Raw genomic sequence first — 20,813 nt, forward strand, 5'->3', positions numbered from 1 at the left:
CAAGCCCGGGTAAATGGTGAGGGTTGTGTCAGGAAGGGCATCCGGCGTAAAACTTTTGCCAAAACAAATATGCGAGTTCATCTTGGAGGACGATGACTGGCTGTGGCAACCCCTGAAAAGGGAAAAGCCGAAAGAAAAAGAAGAAGAAGAAGAAGAAGACTTGCAGAAAATGAGAACTGGCTGAAATAACAAAAAAGATGCAGAGCTTTCAGATCTCAAATAATGCAAAGAAAACAAGTTCATATTCATAAAGTTTTAAGAGTTCAGAAATCAATATTTGGTGGAATAACCCTGTTTTTTAATCACAGTTGCAGCTTGGCCTGTTCTCCTCCACCAGTCTTACACACTGCTTTTGGATAACTTTATGCTGCTTTACTCCTGGTGCAAAAATTCAAGCAGTTCAGTTTGGTTTGATGGCTTGTGATCATCCATCTTCCTCTTGATTATATTCCAGAGGTTTTCAATTTAGTAAAATCATTTTTTTTTCCAGAGCTGTAAGTTACTTTGGAGTAACTTATTTGCATTCACTCACTGTGAAATTTGGACACAACAGGAAGAACTGAACTTTTTAATGCTTTTTAAACTAAACATAAGCAAAGCTATGAGATACTAATATTTTTCACACCAATATACTGTATATCGTCGCTGTCCAGTAAAAAAAACAAGCATCTCCAAAACAGCAGCTTTACAGGAGAGAGAGACAAAAAAACTTCTAAACCTGTAGTGGAAATCAATGTAAATAGAGGTCTGTTCATCAAGTTTTGACACAGTGTGAAGGTTACAGTTTGTGTTTACAAATTATGTACCAAACTAAAAATCTTAAAAAATGGAGATACTTGATTTTCATTGGACAGCGATGATACTGTATATACAGTACATTGCCACAAACCAGCATTAGTCACAAAATACGTCACTTTCTATTCTCTGTTCTCTGTGTTCAGTGCAGCTCGGCTCAGGTGTGCTGACTCTGCAGATTCAGCAGTGCCTGTACTGATCCGGCGACTGCAGACACACACTAACATTCTGTATGCAGCAATTAATTAACATCAAGCCGATATGACTATGATAAGAGAAATCAGCACAAACACAAAAAATGCACAGAAAGTCTGTTATACTGCTGACTGATCTTTGACTGATCCTTGGCTGATCCTTGGCTGATCACTCAAGGGTAAACTTTTGCAACGAGACTGATCTCGACTTTTTTTTTCTCGAGCAATAAAACACAGTAGTGTCTAAATCAGACTGACCAATGCTGCGTCATTCCCATCCAGAGCATTTAATCCCAGAACTCCCTGCCAACCCGTCAGCCTGCTGGAGGCTTTTTTACGCCACACTTGACATTGATCTGCCCTCTGGCTCCACGTCGTCTGTGTACAAACAGCCCAGCAAACAGCTCAATCTGCTCAATCTGCCAGAGTGTCTCTACACTCTCCACACACACATTCACACACACACACACACACACACATTCACACACACTCACTCTAGAACACACACACACACACACACACACACAGCAGCAGGTAAAGTGTAGCAGTCGCATGACTAAGCTATACAAGCCTCCAGTCCACACACAGCTGCAGTGCACTGATGCCGCAATCTCTCAGCCGGAGAAACTTGAGCCTGAACTCTGAAGCACAGCCGGATAGACAGAAAACAGACACACACACAGACAGGCAGGCAGGCAGACAGACAGCAGTTTACCGAGGCGCTGCGGCTCCTGGGAAAGCCGCGGCAGCTCCGTCTCTCCCCCATCCCCGCAGAGGCTTTGAATGCGCTGCTCCGAACCTCACCCATGATCAGCTGGCGACGGCAGGGTGGCAGCAGGGCTGCCCACTCTCTCTGTCTCTGCCTCTCTTTCTCTCTCTCTTTCCCTCCTTTCTCTCTCTCTCTCTCTCTTCCTCCTGTTTCTCTTTCTGCTGCTCTACCTCCTGCAGCCCAGCGCGTCATCATCATCATCTTTAACCTGCACGTAGCTTTGATGCAGACTGCGTCACTGTTTACACTGTGAAGTCATTACTGTAGCACAGTCAGGATTACTAGTAAACTATTAAAAAATTCATAAATCAATAAAAATGCTATGCAGATCAAATTCGTACATTTGTTAGAAATGGTACCATTAACCCATAAGAGCCCAGACCATATCAGTCCATATACTGTACACACTGATGTGGCAAATGTCATGGGACAGTGCTATTATGCATGTTGGCTCTCCTGCATTGAATGTGGATGTGGACTGCTCCAGAGTCTCTTGTTACTAGCTGCTGTTTGCACAGACAATTCTAGCCAGATGCTGCCAATCACCATCATTACCACCCACTGCACTGTCCACTGTGAGTGGTAATGCCTTCTGTGTCCCATCCACCTGGCACCCACTATCAGGCCTCGGACAGACTCCACTTAGATTCATGCCACCTTCCATTTAGCATTCTGGACAGTGTTCATCCTCACTCACAAGATAACACCTCAAAACCTATACAGGTATGGGCATTCCTAAATCGTCACCAGGTGAGCAGTTGTGCAGACAGAAATACATTTCATAGTACTCACAAAAAAAATAGCATTATTGATTAAAGAACTGATTAAAGTTTTTTTTTTTTTGTTGCACATTACTGATACAACCCAATCAAAACAATACAATCTCCATAAAACTCTAAATACCCTACAATACAAGCAACGGCCTAAAAAGAGGAACAACAGCCAGCTTAATAATATGCTGCAATACGTTTAGCATCATAATAAGAACGATTAGGCATAAATTAACAACAATATGCCACAAACCACAAAACCAAATTAAGCTACTGTATGATAATAATGATGGCAACATTACAGCGATTCAGTAACAAAAACAGCCGCTACAGTGTTAAAGATAAATCAACATAAACTAACACAAACTTAATATGAACGTATTATCGCCTTGCCTTATGCCAGGTAGTTGATCTAACTGTGTTCTCTGGAAGGAAGAGATGTTATTAATGAGGAGACTGGCCACTAACTGCAGTACAAATCATGGCGCCAATTAGGGGTGGGTGATATGGTCCTAAAATAATATCACAATATTTCATGGTATTTTCACGATAACAATACCTTTGGCACTGAGGAAAAAAAAAAATTGAAGAATACACTACTGCAACAAGATTAAAATTAAATTTTATTATTGCATACGATATGATATGTCACTCCCCTGACTGAGATATCAAAAAATACAAGAATTTTTATCAGATTTGTAACATGCACTCCGAATATCTCCATATATCCAGGATTAAAGTAGAATAAATGATACTGGACAGATATAATCTGTCTCTAGTAGATATATAATAGGAAATGACAAAAGTGTGAATTTTTCTTTTGCTAAAAACAGCAAAAAAATAGTCCATTTTATCCCCAATTTACAATTACCCAACCCACTCATTATTGACTCCCCCTATCACCAGTGATGCCCCAACACACCAGGAGGGTGAAGACCAACACATGCTTCCTCCGATACATGTGAAGTCAGCCACCGTTTCTTTTTGAGCTGCTGCTGCTGCAGCATTACCAAGCAGCATCACAGCGCTAACACTCGGAGGAAAGTGCAGCGGCTCGGTTCTGATACATCAGCTCAAAGACGCCCTGTGCTGAAAACATCACCCTAGGAGTGATGTGGGGAGAGAGTGCCATCTACAAACCCGGAGGGAACAGGGCCAATTTTGCTCCCTCTGAGCGGCGGCAGCTTGATGGCAAAGCTGCATGAGCAGGGGTATAAACCTGCAACCTGTTCTAGACTGTTGAACTATTTGGCGCCCGGCTATACGATATATTTAAATGGAATTGCTGATTTCAACAACCAGTGATTTATAAAGGAAATCGGGAAAATTATCAGAGATGCCCAAACCTCGGTATGTGCTGGGGGCAGGGGTCTTAATGCTCTGCCTAGCATTAGGCATGGTGCCAATAAGTTCATCCTTATTTTTCAGTCAGATACGCTGTGAGTAATTTACAGAGTTGTACTGCAATGTTATTGCATATTTCAGCATTCTACCCTTAATTTTTTTTTTTGTCGATTTTTAAAGCAATTTACAGAAAACAGACCATAATATTTTCCTATAGCAAACAAGCTCAGTGTTGCTGTGCAGTAACATGACTATTGGAATCAGCCCTCCTGCAGCAGAACCACACTGTTTTATTCTACTGCCCAAAGGGAACATTGTATACTGCATCAGTAATGCAGCTTAGGTAAGCAACTCCAGTTCAGCACCACGGACAGCTACAGCAATCAGCCCCCGTCCACTGAAGCCCTGCAGGGTACTTTCTCCAAACGAATGAAAAAATTAACTATAAAAAAAATTCATCAGTATCTAGAACTCCAAGGTAAACCACCAAGGCTGAGTGGGAAATGGCAGCAGATTGGCCTGAAACTCTTAATTAAAAACACCTTTTACTCACCGCAATTCTTGCAAGTGCTGTTTTGATGGATGTCCAAGTGTCCAGTCTTCGGTCTAAAATGATGATAAATTTGACTCCAGGCTGCCTTGCTCTGAAACATTGAACAGTGCATCATTAAACACATTAGATATTAGAGTCTTAGCAGAAGTACAGAACAAAGTGATCAAGCTTTCCTAAAAACTCTTCTACTACAAGAGTAATACAACTCTTGCATCCAGACTGCAATTGAAAATAGGTTTTCTTAGTCACATGACATCACGTTCAGTAGCTCCTCCATTTCCACTCCCTGTCGTGTTTATGTGGATCTCCGTGGAAACACGCGCCCAAAGTGTAATTATGGTGTAATTACAGAAACTCACAGATGTGCGTCCGGACGGGACCAGTGAGTTCAGTGAAAAACAGTAGGTAATTCAGTCTGTAATTTTCTCAGAGGACGTCTGAGAAAAAGACATACATGGTCGTTCCGGACAGGAATAAAATCACAGAGGACCCCCCATAAAAGAGAAAATTACCCCAGGACCCCCTGAGAAACGAATCCCGTCCAGATAGGGTGGGATTTACAACAAATGACTTTCAATTATAGTTTTTACTGCAACATACTGTAACATGTAGTACGTTCAGAATGCAACATGTTATTGTAACTAAAAAATAGTGCCCTTATCAGTATAAATGTTGCTATTGTGGCTGGGACGAGGAGGTGGGCATAAACGCAAGTAATTGTAGTAATGCAACAACAAACTAAAAATAACACAAAACCTGAAAAATATAGACTAAACAAGAAAACAAGGACAGGGAACAAATAAAGCAACCGTAGAGACCTAAACAGGAAACTAGAAACACATGGAGAAGGTAACAAGGGGACGGAGTAACAATGATACAGGTGGAAACACTAATGACTAAGGCAGAGACAAGGGAGGAGACACAATGTAAACGACCAGAAAGGACAGAAAACAGGACAAAAGCGTGGAAATAAATCACATACTGTTTCTGATAACCTTTATAATCTTTCCAAATATCATCGTAATTTGAAACCTCCCTCTGGGTATAGCTATTTACAGTTAGTTATATTACTTGTAAAATGCTTTAAGATAAATGATTGCTTAAGTTTTGTAGAAGGTAGAAAACTGCAGAATACATTAACATATAGCTCATTCTGAATGCAGGATGCATTCTGGTAAACACTGCATAGTAAAGAAATCTGAATAAATACATTTTCAGGTCTGTTGGTTAGTTACTAATACTATGATTAGTGCAGGAATTAAAGAGAGGAGAGGAGAGAGAGAGAGTTAGAGAAGAAGGAGGTTGTGTGATTTTACGTGGACAGAATCTATAAGCTGCTGTTAGTGTGCTGCATTGCAGAGAGAGAGAGAGAGAGAATCAGAAAGAGAGAGAGCAGGAGGAAAAGGAGGATAAATCAGATACACACCGTGGGATCAGTGTGAGGTACGTGAGGACTTTAGCCAGAGACTCTTCAGGGATGTCAGTAAAATCAGAGCATTCTGGGAGAGTGATGATGACACTGGAGTCCTCACCCCGACCCCCTGCAGATAAACCACAGCCCTGCATTAGTACATATACTAATAAAAACATTTACAGTATAGTATACTATAGATACTGTATGGCTGATAGTGCAGTTTGATTGAAGAGTAAATGAGCTCTATTTATTATATATATATTTTATTTCTAATTCTGTATATTTCTATATTTCTGTATATTCCCTATCACTAGTGATGTCACAACACCAGGAGGGTAAGGACTAGCACATGCCTCCTCCGACACATGTGAATTCAGGCTCCGCCTCTTTTCGAACTGCTGCTTGCACTCAGAGGAAAGATCAGCGACTCGTTTCTGATACATCAGCTCACAGACGCTTTGCGCTGAACAACATCACCCTGGGAGTGATGAGGGGAAAGAGAGCCATCTACTGAACCCACCCAGAGAAAGCAAGACCAATTGTGCTCTCTCAGGGCTTTGGCAGCTGATGGCAAGCTACATGACCGGGATTTGAACCAGCAATCTCCCAATCATAGTGGCAGCGCTTTAGACTGTTGGACCACTCGGCAACCCAAGCTCTAATTATTTAATATTATACAGATGTTTGTAATAGAGGTGCAGATGACCAATAGAAACAGGGCAGTAAAGCAGCTTGGTGAAATTATTCAGTTACAATAACTGAAACAAATGCATTTAATCAAGCCATCATTTGGGTGAAGGGTCATTATTCTTAGCACTGCAGTGATTAGCACTGATTAGCATGGTGGTGGTGTATAAGGTGTTAGTGTGTGTTGTGTTGGTACGAATGGATCAGATAAAGCAACAGTGCTGCTGGAGTTTTTAAACACCTCCACCATCACTGCTGGAGCTAGAATAAAGTGAATAGTGAGTGGTTTAACACAGTGTTTAAAAACTCCAGCAGCACTGCTGTATCTGATCCACTCATACCAGCACAATAAACTTTAATTATTTATTTAGAATTACTATAGTTTATTCATTGGAAGCCAAACTGGAGCTGGACATTAGCCCTCAATGGTAATAAGAGATTAGTGCAGTTTAGTTTATCACTTGATAAACTTCATGAACTGAACTCTATTAATATGTTTTATGTTTATGAATCTGACACAGTGTGTCCAAAGTGTACTTCTTTAGTTTTGCCTTGTAGCAGCAAAGATAACAATGCTAACAAATACTGAACGTTTCCTTAAAATGTTCCATTATAAAATTAAAATATTCCCATTAGAGATGGAAAGATGGATTAGGAGAGAAAAAAATAAATAGAAAATGGTCTGTTTTGCCATTGAAATAAATAAAACTAGAGATTATACTACAACCAGCCAACAGAGATTTCTTACTGAACATTGTTTTATTGCCCTGCTTTCTGACCTTTAGTTCTAACAGTTCTACAAGGACTACTGGTTCATTCTTTAAAACTAACATACAGACACTCTGGCAGAAGCTGGAAAGAGACCGAATATATGTCTGCGAAAGCCAGAAAACGAGAAAGAGAAACTTATCCGCCTGAAACATTTACTACCCTCTACAACTGTAGGGGGAGCCCACGAGTACAAAATCTCAATCCTACCTAGTGGAGCTTTAAAGCATTTAGATCATGAAAAAAACAAATCGATACATTCACGATGCATATCGTTATAAAAAGCTAAGCAAGCCCTCACCTGAGAGATAGGCCACTTGTTTTTCAATGTAGCCGGCCACCTCTTTCATACTCACAGGAACCGTCACCTCTGAGGATAGAAAGGGACATGCAGAACATCAATTAGCTGCAATGACTTATAAAAACATTTGAAAATTAAATAAAATAAAAATAATCACTTGAAAGAATCTTAGTTAGTTAGTAGCTAACAATGCCAGTCACAGAGGAACACTACATACAATATGTGTGGAATAAAAGTTAATTTTGTAGTCATCAATTTTCCCAATATAAAATGCACTACAGCTACATTACACAATAGAGAGGGAAATATGAAGGCAGCCTCAGTGAGCTAGCTATTTAGTCAGATTAGCAAGAAAATTAGGTTTGTAGTTTAAAATGTTTTTTGAGAAGTATTAGCACTTGCTTTGCTTCAAGCTTTGGTTAAGAACTGTTGTGTATTGTCTTCATTCTGTGTTGTTTTTAGCTAGTTAGAGCTAACGCTAGCTTTTAAAATGCTAACTGGCTAGCAGACTAGCAGAGTAAAGTATTGTAGGTAACTTATGTACAGTCATGGTACTGTAACACATAGAGAGGTCTACTACTTCAGTTTAAACAATGGAAATTTAATGTTATTGTTTTAAGACAAAGTACCTCAAAGTTTAGTATTTCGTATACTTGAAAATAGTTTTGTTTTACCCTGATTTGATGTGCTGTCTCTCTCACAAAAAATATTCTTGGGATATTGAATAGGATAGGAAATTCAAAACATGCCAGCTCCAGAGTTGGACAAACACTTTATTCTCACAAAAAAATCACTAACTACTTTTAGTATCACTAACAATGTTGTAAATCTGTGCGTAAAAAACTTGAGGGTCTGGGAGTCTGGTGGTACTCCCCCATAAAATGTTTAATTAATTATACTATAGGCTAGTGTTAAAAGTGACTTGATTCATTGGCTATTTTAGAGTCAGACACAGCTCCCTTGTCAGCAGCTCCAGCTCACTAGGCTCTCCAGAAACACTTTTAACCACATGTCAACACACAAGCAGCTACACATCATATTTTAACTAACTGAGTTAGCTAGCATGGCTGCTAAGCAGCTGAATATTTAATATATAAACACAATTTACCTCATCAAATATGCTTTAAATTGTCTCACAGCTACATGTTTTGGGCATGAAGTTGCTATACCTCATGGGTATATCCGCTTGTCTTTCTCTCTTTCTTTCTTTCTTTCTTTCTTTCTTTCTTTCTTTCTTTCTTTCTAGTTCTCTATCTCTCTCTGCTCTCTGCTGCTCCCAATGTAGCTCCTAGCCCCTCCTATGAATCAGACTTTTGACTGACAGGCAACTGAATAAAACGTATTTTTTGGACTATAAGGTGCACTAGATTATAAGACAATTAAGTGACACTAGTAAGGATGCCTATTTCAAAGTGAGCAATGGGTGTTGCCATGTTTTCCTTCTAATAGGGAAGTGCATAAGTAAACAAAACAGTAATTCTAAAAAAAAAAAATAAAAAAAACTTCTTTTAAAGTCAAACGAGCACTGGATGTTAATCTACACAGATTTCTCTCCTGAAAACGGTTTATTTGGGTGAGTAAAGTGCTTCTGTTTATTTATAGTAATCTTAAATTTCTAATATTTAGTCTAAGAGTGAGTTTTCAGTAAAGTTTCTTCAGCACTAAGGTTGGTTGCAGCAGCATTAGCTGCTAACTGCAGTGTTAGTGGAATATAAATGTCGTCCGATAGTGCTAAACTGAGAAACCCTGATTGTCTCGGTAACTTAAGGTGCTATTAGCTAGCGGTTCTTCCCACGTAGCTTGTTTTAACACAGCAAACACGCAGATTACAGTCCAATATACTTGCCTCTGAATGGAGAAAGAGCTAGTGCTGTGGTTAGCAGCTAATGCTAATACTGCTGCACCCAGCCTTAGTTCTGGACTTTACTGAAAACTCATTTTTTAGGAAGAATTCCATTATTAAATGGGTACTTTAATCACATCTGATTGGTTTGAAATTTTAAACTGTGGAGCAGACATGCATAACAAACAAAACGTTTGTATTCCCAAACGATCCACAGGGCTTCACCATTAATTTTTGACTCTTTAAAAGGCTCTGTATTAAAAAAAACACAGTGATATGCTGGGGAAAATGCCAGACAGGAATTAAGCATAATTGTTGACTACATTTTCCTTTCAATGGAAAATCTTTTATTCAATATGTTGTGTAGCCTAATGCAAGGCTTAATATCTGTTTGGGTAATTACCCCATACAGTATATGCTTTAGACCTCCCCAGTTTACTGCAGCATGTGATGGAGTGATTTTTGGTAATGTCATTAATTTTTCATCAAACAGGAAGAGAAGTACAGAGGATTAGATCTGTAAGTATAAATTCTACATTTTTTCAGATGTCCAGGCTGATGAGATGAGCAGGTTTATCCTCTCAGTCATGTTCAGAACTTCTGTACAGTAATGAGATGCAGTCCTGCAGGTCTGATATACTCAGGGTTTAGAGTATATCTATACTATGGGTTTGTTTCTCTGGATCTACAGTAGAGGATGTGTTTAAATTACATAAGACTCGAGCCCTGACTCCGCCCCCTCCTGATCCAGCTACATCCTCAGTTCCTGCTCAGGTTTCAGACTCTGCAGTGCAGAAAAACAAGAGACTGATAAATTAATACTGTTTACTACTGATACTCCAGATCAGCCTTATCACACTAACCAAATACTTTTACTACTGTTACTACTACTTCTTTTTTTACACTACTCCATCCCTCCATCTGTCTTTTTTGCCTACCCTCTGTCCTTCCGTCCCTCAACCCTTTCTTTTATTTTCTCTCCTTTTATTTTCCTTCCTTCCTTCCCTCTCTCCCTATTTTAATCCCTCCCTCACACCTTTTTTCTGTCTTCATTTACTCTCTCTCTTTATTCTTCCTTCCTTCCATTCTTCCCTTCTTTGTTGCTTTGTTACATTCTTTCTTTCTTAACTCCCTCCCTCCATCAATTCTTTCTCTTTATTTCTTAGTTTCTTTCCTGTATCCCTCTTTATTCTTTCTTTCTTCCATCTTTCCCTCAGTTTTGTTTTTTTTTCCTCTATCTCTCCCTCCATCCCTTCTTTTCTTTCTTTCTTTTCTTCCTCTCCTATTTTATTTTTTACCCTTTTTCATTATTTCCACCATTTTTTCCTTCCTATATTTCTTCTTTCCCTCCCTTTTGTTCTTTTTTCTTCCTTTTTTTCTCTTCCATCCTCATTTCTTACATTCATCCTTACTTTCTTTCATCCTCCCTTTCTTCCTTACTATTTGACTTTGACTAATGAATCTGTTAGTCGTTCTTTACATTGGATTAGAATTTAATGATGCAGGGACCAATAGAAATGGTCCAAACTTACCTTGACTTCCTCTATGCTTGTGTTTCTGGATCAGAAAGAAGCTCCTGTGTGTGTGTTTGTGTGTGTGTGTGTGGTGGGTTTAACAGCAGCTTCAAATTTGGATTAACCTATCTGATTCCAACATCGTAACTAATTAATTTTATATTACATTTAACTCAATACAGGTTTATTAGCTTTACTATAATAAATCCCACGTCTTGTTTTTTATTAGACAGGGTGTGAAAACAGGTGGCCCTCATTAACATATGGCTGGAGCTCTTAAATAATAAATGGAGAGCATTAAATTTGCAGCAGTGTGTAAGAGGTAAAGCTGTGTGGTTGTGTGGCGGGTTCTGGACCGGCTCTTTGAATGAAGTGAACTCATTACAGATAAATATTTCATGGGTCGTGAGATGAAGATCACCTGGAGCTCCTCAGTCCTCCACTATAACCTGATCAGCTGTGGGGTTGAGCTTTACAGAGGAACAGTAGTCTCTCTGCTTATAGTTAAGGTACAAGTGCGTAAATCAGATGCTGGAACAGCCGGGAATTTCAGCGTTTATCATAGTTAAACCAATATCATATCCAGGATAAATCAATGTTAAATTGAGATTTTATTTTAAAAGATGTTGATACTTTTAAAGTCTTACTTCTAATAAACATTTGATAGACCTTAATAAACTATAGATTATGTTCCTGTTTTCATTATACATTGTACACTTTTAAAAAGTAGGGTTCTTTTTCTGCATCAGAAAAGCTTCTTTAGTAAGTAACACAACTCAAAATTTACTTTTAATTTTAATATTTCAAGATCAACATAACAAAAAGCTAATAAAAAATTTGATAATGATCTTATGTTAGTTTTAAGTTAACATTTCAATGTTGGTTTACAAAAATCTTGTTTTCACAACCATTCTAAAACCACAACTTATTTCTACCTTAAAGGTCGGTCATGTAGAATGTAGTGAAAGAGATTACAAAAGCAGTTTTATTTACAATAATGTATTTTTCGCACTTTAAGGTACACTTAAAATCCTTTAATTTTCCCAAAATATCGACAGTGCGTCTTATGTATAAATTCAGTCAGGTATTAAGGAGCATTAAAGCCACTCCGCTGAAGTACAGAGTTATACAGGAGTTTTAGTTTAGTTCTCCAGCACCGAAGCTGGAGCAGTATTAGCATTAGCCGCTAATCATGCTAAGCGCTAGCTCTTTCATAGCCTGCTGCTAACCCTGGCTAGCACTGCTGGAGCAGAATTAGCATTTGCCGCTAACCACACTAAGCGCTAGCTCTTTTGCCGTCAAGAGGTGAGAAAATTTGACTGTAGTCTGTGTGTTTATCACACTAAAAGAAGCTAGAGCTGAGACAAACCGCTAGCTTATAGCGCCCTGGGTTACTAAATGCTGCTAATTGTGGCTAGTGCTGCTGCTAATCGTGGCTAGTGCTGCTGCTAACCACACTGCTGAAAATATTAGAAGTCTAAGCTTACTCTAAATAAATGGAAGCGCTTTACTCACCCAAACAAACAGTTTTCAGTAGAATAATCGGTGCAGACTAACATCCAACACTCGTTTGACTTTAAAATTATATTTTTTTACTTTTTTTTTATTACAGGTCTGTTTACTTAGAATTAGAAGGGAAAGGAAAGAGATGGCGACACCCTTGTTCCTTTTGTCGCATAAACTGTGCCTTATAATCCAGTGCGCATTATGTATTAAAATAGACCAGAAAATAGACATTTATTGCGCCTTATAATTTGAAGCGCCTTATAGTGAGAAAAATATGGTAAATAGTGCACGTAATGACCCGTAGGGAACTGTGCAGTGTGTTCCTCTTGTAAACAGTGTGTATAAAACTTTACTGTTGATCAGCTCCATGTCTACATACTACATCTTCTGTAGCACTGCACTGACTGATACTGAGACATGATACAGCATGAATTCAATCTATTAAAATTTATCTGAGCATCTCTTCTGCTCACACACACACCCACACACACACACAAATGTGTACTGAAAAGGGATTTCAGTATTAAGGGGATTAGAGTGGCCTAAGCTTTTGTGGAGTAAATTTAGTGAAATAAAATCTGCGGCTGTCCGTCTGCGGCTGCAGGCTGGAACTGCTTAATGTGATCGCTCATTTGATTTGATTGATCTCATGAAAAAGAGGTTTATCCGATCAACCTAAAAAATGACATTATGTTGTAACAAGCCATCAAACTGGGTTTATATTATACAATGACATTCCACATACGGGTTATAGTAAAAGTCATACTAGTATTGTGTCCCATGACTTTTGCCCATGACCTATGAACGCTGCTGATATATATAAGGGCCTACTGCATTAAATGTGAGTTGCTTTTCTGTTTACATGGACAATTTCAATCTAAAACTGCCTTCTTGATTACAGATCACAGGAATCACAGGCATCTCACAATTCAATTTTATCACAATACATTGCCCAACATAACTGTGATTCTGTGATTCTCGATATATCACAAGATAATACTTTACGATACTTCACTGTATCTATGTTTCTGAAGAGGATAAAATGCTCCTAAATAATCAAATTCCAGGAAGTATAAATTTACTAGTGTCAGATTCACAGAATTTCACAACCAATATTCTTCACCACAGGTTTATTAACCCTATACATTTAATTATAGCGCCACCGCAAGGCATAATGAAACAGTAACTTTAGTAAGTCAAATTGGGGGCTAGTCTTATGGAGTTCAGAGAGCCTATATTGAGATTTGATGTATTGCCATGTATCAATAATGTATCACAAAAAAAAAACAATACAATATATTTTGATATCGATATTTTGTTTTACCCCTAGATTATATAACATTAGAAAAGGTAGCTTGTTTAACTGTAATATGTTTTGTTCTGTTCGCCCAGCCATTGACAAAAACTATGAACACAGCTAAACACCATTATAGCGCTTTTTCACAGTAACTGGGTCGTCATATTCGGGGCTGGGGGTTCTAAAGGAAATTTAAATAGCTAAAGTGGGAAGCTACTCAAAACTGAGTATGGATTTTTGGGCCCTACTCACACTGAGCAATGTAGTTTGTGCAATGTCACTTAAGGTAATTAAGTCAAACAAGTTATGTTGCAATGTTTTGATTCTTGACACTAGAAGTAGATACACAGCGCTGTCTCTGTGTCTGTGTGAGTGACAGGCTGCTGCTGCCTGAGAAGCGTCAGAGGGAGGGAGGGGGTGAAGGGGGCAGGAGTAAACACGAGGTAACCGCATGGCCTCCATCCACATGGTTGGGCACGTGCTTGTAAACGTGAGCATGTGTGTAAAGCTGTGCACCTCAGTCCAGCACAGTTTTGCACAGATATTTCCAGTTACAGCTGAATTCACCCTTTAATCCCAGAAAAACGTTTAAATGCCTGATTAAAGGGCTGATTACTGTTGTCTTGCTGCTTTTCCATTGTGAAGGAAGATTGATATACTTTTTTAAAACACTGTTAAATTATTTATTTTCTAAGATTTGAGGATTTTGTTTTTTAGCTTATCAGAAACAAATACGCAACTTTCTGCTTTGACATTTAGGGGTGCTGGGACACGTTTTAATGGTGCTTGAGCCCCCTAAAAAGGGGCTAGCTAACACCCCTGCTGCTGGTTATTGCTGCATTGTGCTCGGCTACAGCAGCTGCATTCAGAGGGAAGAGAAGTTTTTACACAGCAGAGCATTTCTTTATGATCAGCACCTCTCTAAACTACACAATAAATTAATAATAATAATAATAATAACAATTACTGAGCTTCATTTTAGAGGAGAGAAAAGGCATCAGGTTCCTCACTCAGTCACACACTGTGCTATATTTACATTAAACTCCTTAATAATTGGAATAAATGCTGAATGAATTAATGTTGATGTTGAGTTTAGCGTTTTTAATCACTGTTTTAATTTTAATGTAATTTTAAACTGAACTGGTGTGAACGCTAGTCCCCCCCCCAATTGTGTGTAAAAGAGAAGGAGAGAAAGCACTCTCCTCCTGTTTATATTTATGAAGCGCATTGCAAGATAGAGAGCTCTGATTGGCCTGTTCTCTGCAAAGAAAGTCAGCCAATCAGTTTTTTGTGTGGGTAGGCAGTATTTTTTCCCTCTCCAGGACGGGATGCGTATCCATGTCTGCTAAAATATAAAAAAACTATGAAAGTCTTGCCCGCTCTACAGTTTTAGCATTGCCACGGGGGAACAAATGATTGCAAAAGGCATGTTGAGGTGAGTTTATACATATATGTAAACTATATATATATGTATAAACTTACCTCAACATGTATTTTGCAATATAATGTATATATAAATAGCGTGAAGTTTTTTTCCGGATCAGGGAAATGGGGGGTTAGCAATTTGGGATGTCTGTGAAGGTGTTTAACTGAATTATTGGTGTGTTTAGGAACGTGCAGTAGCTTCAGCCATTGATTACAACACGACCGGAAATCACCTAAACCATATTATTTATATTTCAGGATTAACTGAGACGGAAGTGTGAAAAAGGACCATTGCAGAACAAATAGAGAATATCCTGCTTTAAATCCTAATACTGCAGTCTCGTGTGTGTGTGTGTGTGTGTGTGTGTGTTGAGAAGTGAGAGTAAACAGAGCTCTCTCTCTCTCTGTTTGTGGATCAGGAGGCTTAAGGGCAGCAGAGTGTGTGTGAGGTCAGGGTCCAGAGCAGGGGATTAACTCTGCAGAGCATTTGTTAGCCCGGGCCTGGCCTGACTCTCCCCACCAGCTTACCACACACCCGCTTTACCAGGAAATCAGACCTCACGCAGGGGGCGTGGTCTAATTCAGCCAATCTCTGATCTACAGTTCTCTACTGTAACTATAACCCATTCTTTACATCAGGGATTAAACACTGTTTACATCACACTATAATTCTGAGAAACATCTGTTAGGAATGCTATAAACGTAAAAGTGTTACTGCTAGGGCTGGGACGGGATGGGATTGGTTATTGTTTCAAAGCATATTTTGAGGTACAAAATTAATTTTAGTCATATTATTTTGAATTTAATAATAATAATTATAATAATTACATTCTATGTATTTAGTGTCTTTTAATTGTGATAATCATTGAGATTATTAGGATTGCTGTCCTTTACTAAAGCTGTAAAGTTGTGAAAAACAGCAGTAAAACTGATGGTTAATTCAGATTTTTTCCCCCTCAAATGTTACTGTTACGTACAGCTCGGGAAAATAAGGGAGCAGGTAAAAATTATGAGTTTCTTTGATTTTACGAAATTGAAAAGATGGATGATCACAAACCATCAAACTTGCACCAGGAGTAAAGGCATAAAGTTATCCAAAAGCAGTGTGTAAGACTGATGGAGGAGGACATGCCAACATGCAGGAAAACTGTGATTAAAACCAGGGTTATTCCACCAAATATTGATTTCTGAATTCTTAAAACTTTATGAATATGAACCTGTTTTCTTTGCATTATTTGAGGCCTAAAAGCTCTGCATCTTTTTGGTTATTTCAGCTATTTCTCATTTTCTGTAAATAAATGCTCTAAATGACTAAAATGTTTTTATTTGGAATTTGGGAGAAATGTTGTCTGTAGTTTATAGAATAAAACAACAATGTTCATTTTACTCAAACATAAACCTATAAATAGCAAAATCAGAGAAACAGATTCAGAAACTGAAGTAATCAAACAGTTATTGACTGTATGATTTTACTGTAAAAAACCACACAGTGATCAGTTGTCTACAGCTCCATCAGCCTCCATCAGTACAGTGTAGACTGAACCTGGCTGAGCCTGAAAGGAGCGTCAGGATCGTATTACAGCCATCATTACACTGCATAAACAAACCAGCTGCAGGTAAAAATAGCCCTGTAACTGCCTCTGTTCCCTCAAACACTGGAGTGTGTGCCCAGCGTGTCCCTGTACCAACACTCACACACAGGTGCCTCAGAGCTGAGCCTAAGCCAGGTTCTGGTTCTGGGTGTATCTGGGCTGTGTGTAGTCGGGGTGAGTGCAGTGCTGCGGCTGCTGGTGCTGTGCGGGCAGATGCTGAGGAGATCAGGGGGAAGATGCTGAGTCACTGTTTCAGGAAGAAGCTGCTCTGTGTGTGTGTGTGTGTGTGTGTGTGTGTGTGGGGCTGAGAGAGAAGGTGGTGGTCTGATGGGATATTTTGGTTTTGATGGCTGTTCTGGGCCAGCACTTTGTAGTCCATCAGCTATACTGGTCTAAATGGGATTGATTAACTTCCAAATGTAGATAAGTTAACTATAAATAGGCCCATAATCTAAGTATTTACTGTATTAAGCAGTTATATATAGTAGGAATCAGTTTGTAACTGTAACAAAATATTAAGTGTGCTACAAATAAATACATCAATAACATACATACTACTACTACAAATAATAATAATAATAATAATAATAATAATAATAATAAAATTAGATAATAATAAAATTAGATAATAATAATAATGACAGTATTTTTTCAATTTAAACTACTGTTATGAATTATTTATTATGTCTCTGACAATCTAATTATTACACAATACGTTTGATCAAAATATGGTAAAATACATAAAACTATCACAATTAACAGAAATTTTGATTAATATTTACATTCCAATTGCAGACATATTTGAGTATCCCATGATCTCCTGAGAATAACAACATTCAGCATGTGTTTGGTATGTATATGTCTAGTATATATTTTTGTAATGTTATGGTGAATAGATAATAGATATAGAAGGTAGATAGAAGGTATCAAACTATTAAAACTGCCAGCAAAATTGGCCTAAAGCCCCAAGAGTTAAGGATGTGAAGGTTTGGCAAAACACAAAATACATATGAACTACGAAAATAATATAGAATAATTAGTTACACTGCTAATACATATATATTATAAATGTATTTTATGATATCAATTTATGTTACATGCTAAATTGAAAGCTGTAATATTCCTTGAGTTGGAAGAGAGCAATATATTCTAATTAATAGTGTCATGTTTATGGAGTCCTGAAACAACCATCCCTGTGACATCTAATATATTTATCTAAAAACGGAAAAAAAAGAGTCTGGTCTGGTAGGTTTATTGCACTGTGTAACTGCTCTCTGAATTTTACTAAATGAACAAAATGAGCAAAATTATATACTTCAAAATAGGGCTGCAACGATTAGTCGATATAATCGACAACGTGTAACGACAAACGACTAATCGTTAATTTGTAACAGTACCACATTAAACAAAGTGCTGGGGACAGAAGCGCAATGGGAGATGGGTAAATGTCTCACACAGTTTACACTCAACTTAATCTGTGTCCCAAGTGCCGTAACACAACAGATTACATATTTACTTACTAAATACCAGTACTTTTACCACGTTTAAACAACATCTGAACATTTAAATGCCTTTTAAATCTTATGTTCGGCTGTTTTTCTACTGTTTTTAGAGATGGAGGACATGGCAGAAATAATCCTTGACTAATCGATCAATCGGAAAAATGATTATCAGATTAGTCGACTAGCAAAAAAAACATTAGTTGCAGCCCTACTTTAAAACACTAATTTACACTAACCTGCATTAAAAGTACTCTTTCGCATGCTGGCTGCAATTACACATTCTCACCACAGAGGTCCCCAAATCCCCAACTCCTCAAATGCCTAAAACTTACAGACTGACGCTTTAAGGACTGCTGCTTTCATGTGCATTAAACAGTGTAGAACATTTTTAAAGAGCCAATATATTAAGTAATCAGTAGCAGACACATGGATATTATAAACAATATTGTATTATAAAGCAAACTGTGCATAAAAGTATTCAATAATAATTACAAAAAGTGAAATAAATTCTAAAAAAAAAAAAAAAACAAAGCAGGCTCCGGATGCTGTACATGAGCAGTATGAGCATTAAGTATGGAGTACTCACGCTGCAGAGTGCTCTCCAGCTCAGAGCCAGCCTGCAGGAGACTGTAGTAGCCCTCCATGTCTTTCTGGGGCTGGTGAGGAGGGTCCGGGCCCATGCCCCAGCCGACAGCTGGAGATAGAGGCTGGATCCAGGGCCTGCCAGGCCCTCACATCCTCATCCTCCACCGCTCTGCTGGAGCGCCACAGATCCTTCTCCTCCCTCCTCCCTCCGTCCACTGAAGTCCAAGTTCCAAGTCACCTTGAACCAGAGCACTGAACAGTCCAAAAAACCTCTGCAGAGATCCCTCACACACACCAGCACCTCACACCGACCCCCTGCCACACACACACACTCTCACACAGATCTGCTGCCACTGCCAAGAGAGAGAGGTGATGCAATGGAGAGGCTGGCTCACCTTATACTTCACTAACACACACACCCATACACACACACACACACACTGACACACAGAAAGAGGAGGGGCTGAATAGAACAGAAGGAGGAGGAGGAGGAGGAGGAGGATGCTGCTATCCCATCCAAACTGCAAACACTCACCCTCTATGTAGATTCAATCAAATAATGCCAAGCCATAAAATCTCCTCCCTCTGCCCACAAACATCCCTCTCTCTCTCTCTCTCTCTCTCTCTCTGTGGCAGGGCACAGGAGTGCGTCAGTGCTGCTGCAGCTCAGTGGGAGGCTCAAGCTGCTGGCACTGGACCAAACTCCAGAGCTACTCCAAGCTCCTCCCACTCCTGCCCAATCCTCGCTCTTGATTGGACAGTTTGGCTCAGGGGAAGTGGCCCAAACTGCTCCTCCTGTATGAACACTGCTGTGTTTCTTTCTGTGCTGCAGTCTCAGCTGCTGCTGCCTCTGCCTGCCTTCTTTCTGCATACTACCCAAAGCCAGCCCTCTTTTTTGGACACACCTTTACACACATTTAGTGTTTTTATTTAGTTTTTTTTTTCTACATTATAAATGAATAGTGAAATTATCCAGACTATGTAGGAACACATAAGGAATCGTGTAGTAACTTAAAAGAGTTAAAACAAACAAAAAAAACTTCAGCATTTAGATGCTCTTATCTGAGACTTCTAACTCTAACTGATGTTCTGAGTCCTGATGAGTGCCAGTTTCATCATAATGTTTTTGATGATTTTCGAAGTCCGAATTGACTGAAAGTTTTGTTTATTTAGTTGAGTAGTTCTTGATTCTCATAATCTGGATTAGAACATTACTCAAATATTCACTATTCACTGTATACCTGTAACTCTACCTCTTCACTATTTTACAACTGATGCTCTCAAACACATTAAGAGGCAAGAAATTCATGTAATTAACTCTTGATGAGTTCAGCACAGCTGTTAACTGAAAGTCTGAATTCCAGGTGATTCTACCTCATAAAACTGACTGAGAAAAGGTTTACTGGATGGTGTAATTGCTCTCTGAATTTTACTAAATGAACAAAACTATATACTCCAAAACACTAATTTACATTACCCTGCCTTAATAGTGCGTTTCCACATACTCACTGCAATTACACATTCTCACCACCTAAAACTTACAGACTGATGCTTTAAGGACCGCTACTGCTTAAAACAGTGTAGAACATTTTTAAAAAGCCAATATATTGAGTAATTAATAGCAGGCACATACATATTATAAACAATACTAATCTACGAATCTATCTAAAATTCTGTATAAAACATATTCTGTTTTGTTTAACACTTTTTGTTTACTAAACATCATTTCTTTATAGTTTGAATGACGTTAGTATTAATCTACAATGTAGAAAAAAAATAAAATAATGAAAAACCCCCATACACACAAAAATGTAATATAATGCCAAAAAATGAAACAAGGGAAATGAGAGGCATTGTTGCTGCTAAATGTTAAGATTTGCACGCACATGCCGGACACTGCCTGTAGTTTGGTTACAGATACCAGATGCCTTAAGGAGATCATCTGCCCACACAC

The 20,813-nt window shown here is 38.6% G+C and overlaps 1 protein-coding gene across 3 annotated transcripts in view; it reads right to left on the reverse strand.

The window, feature by feature from the left end:
* The window catches only part of mcf2a (MCF.2 cell line derived transforming sequence a), a 56,860-nt gene extending 37,246 nt beyond the window's left edge, over nt 1-19,614 (reverse strand). The window contains exons 1-4 of one of the 3 annotated variants that reach the window (XM_022684261.2): nt 18,861-19,614; nt 7,596-7,664; nt 5,852-5,966; nt 4,426-4,516 (exon numbers count right to left, since the gene is read on the reverse strand). In XM_022684261.2, the coding sequence (XP_022539982.2) occupies nt 4,426-4,516; nt 5,852-5,966; nt 7,596-7,664; nt 18,861-18,954 (369 nt within the window). In that variant the 5' untranslated portion in view covers nt 18,955-19,614. Of the gene's footprint in view, nt 1-1,704; nt 2,847-4,425; nt 4,517-5,851; nt 5,967-7,595; nt 7,665-18,860 lie in introns of those variants that run through there. The other 2 variants (XM_022684260.2, XM_022684262.2) reach the window with 2 other exon arrangements.
* Between the last annotated feature and the right edge of the window lie 1,199 nt (nt 19,615-20,813).

Source organism: Astyanax mexicanus, chromosome 10, assembly GCF_023375975.1.
Source record: "Astyanax mexicanus isolate ESR-SI-001 chromosome 10, AstMex3_surface, whole genome shotgun sequence".
NCBI lineage: Eukaryota > Metazoa > Chordata > Actinopteri > Characiformes > Acestrorhamphidae > Astyanax > Astyanax mexicanus.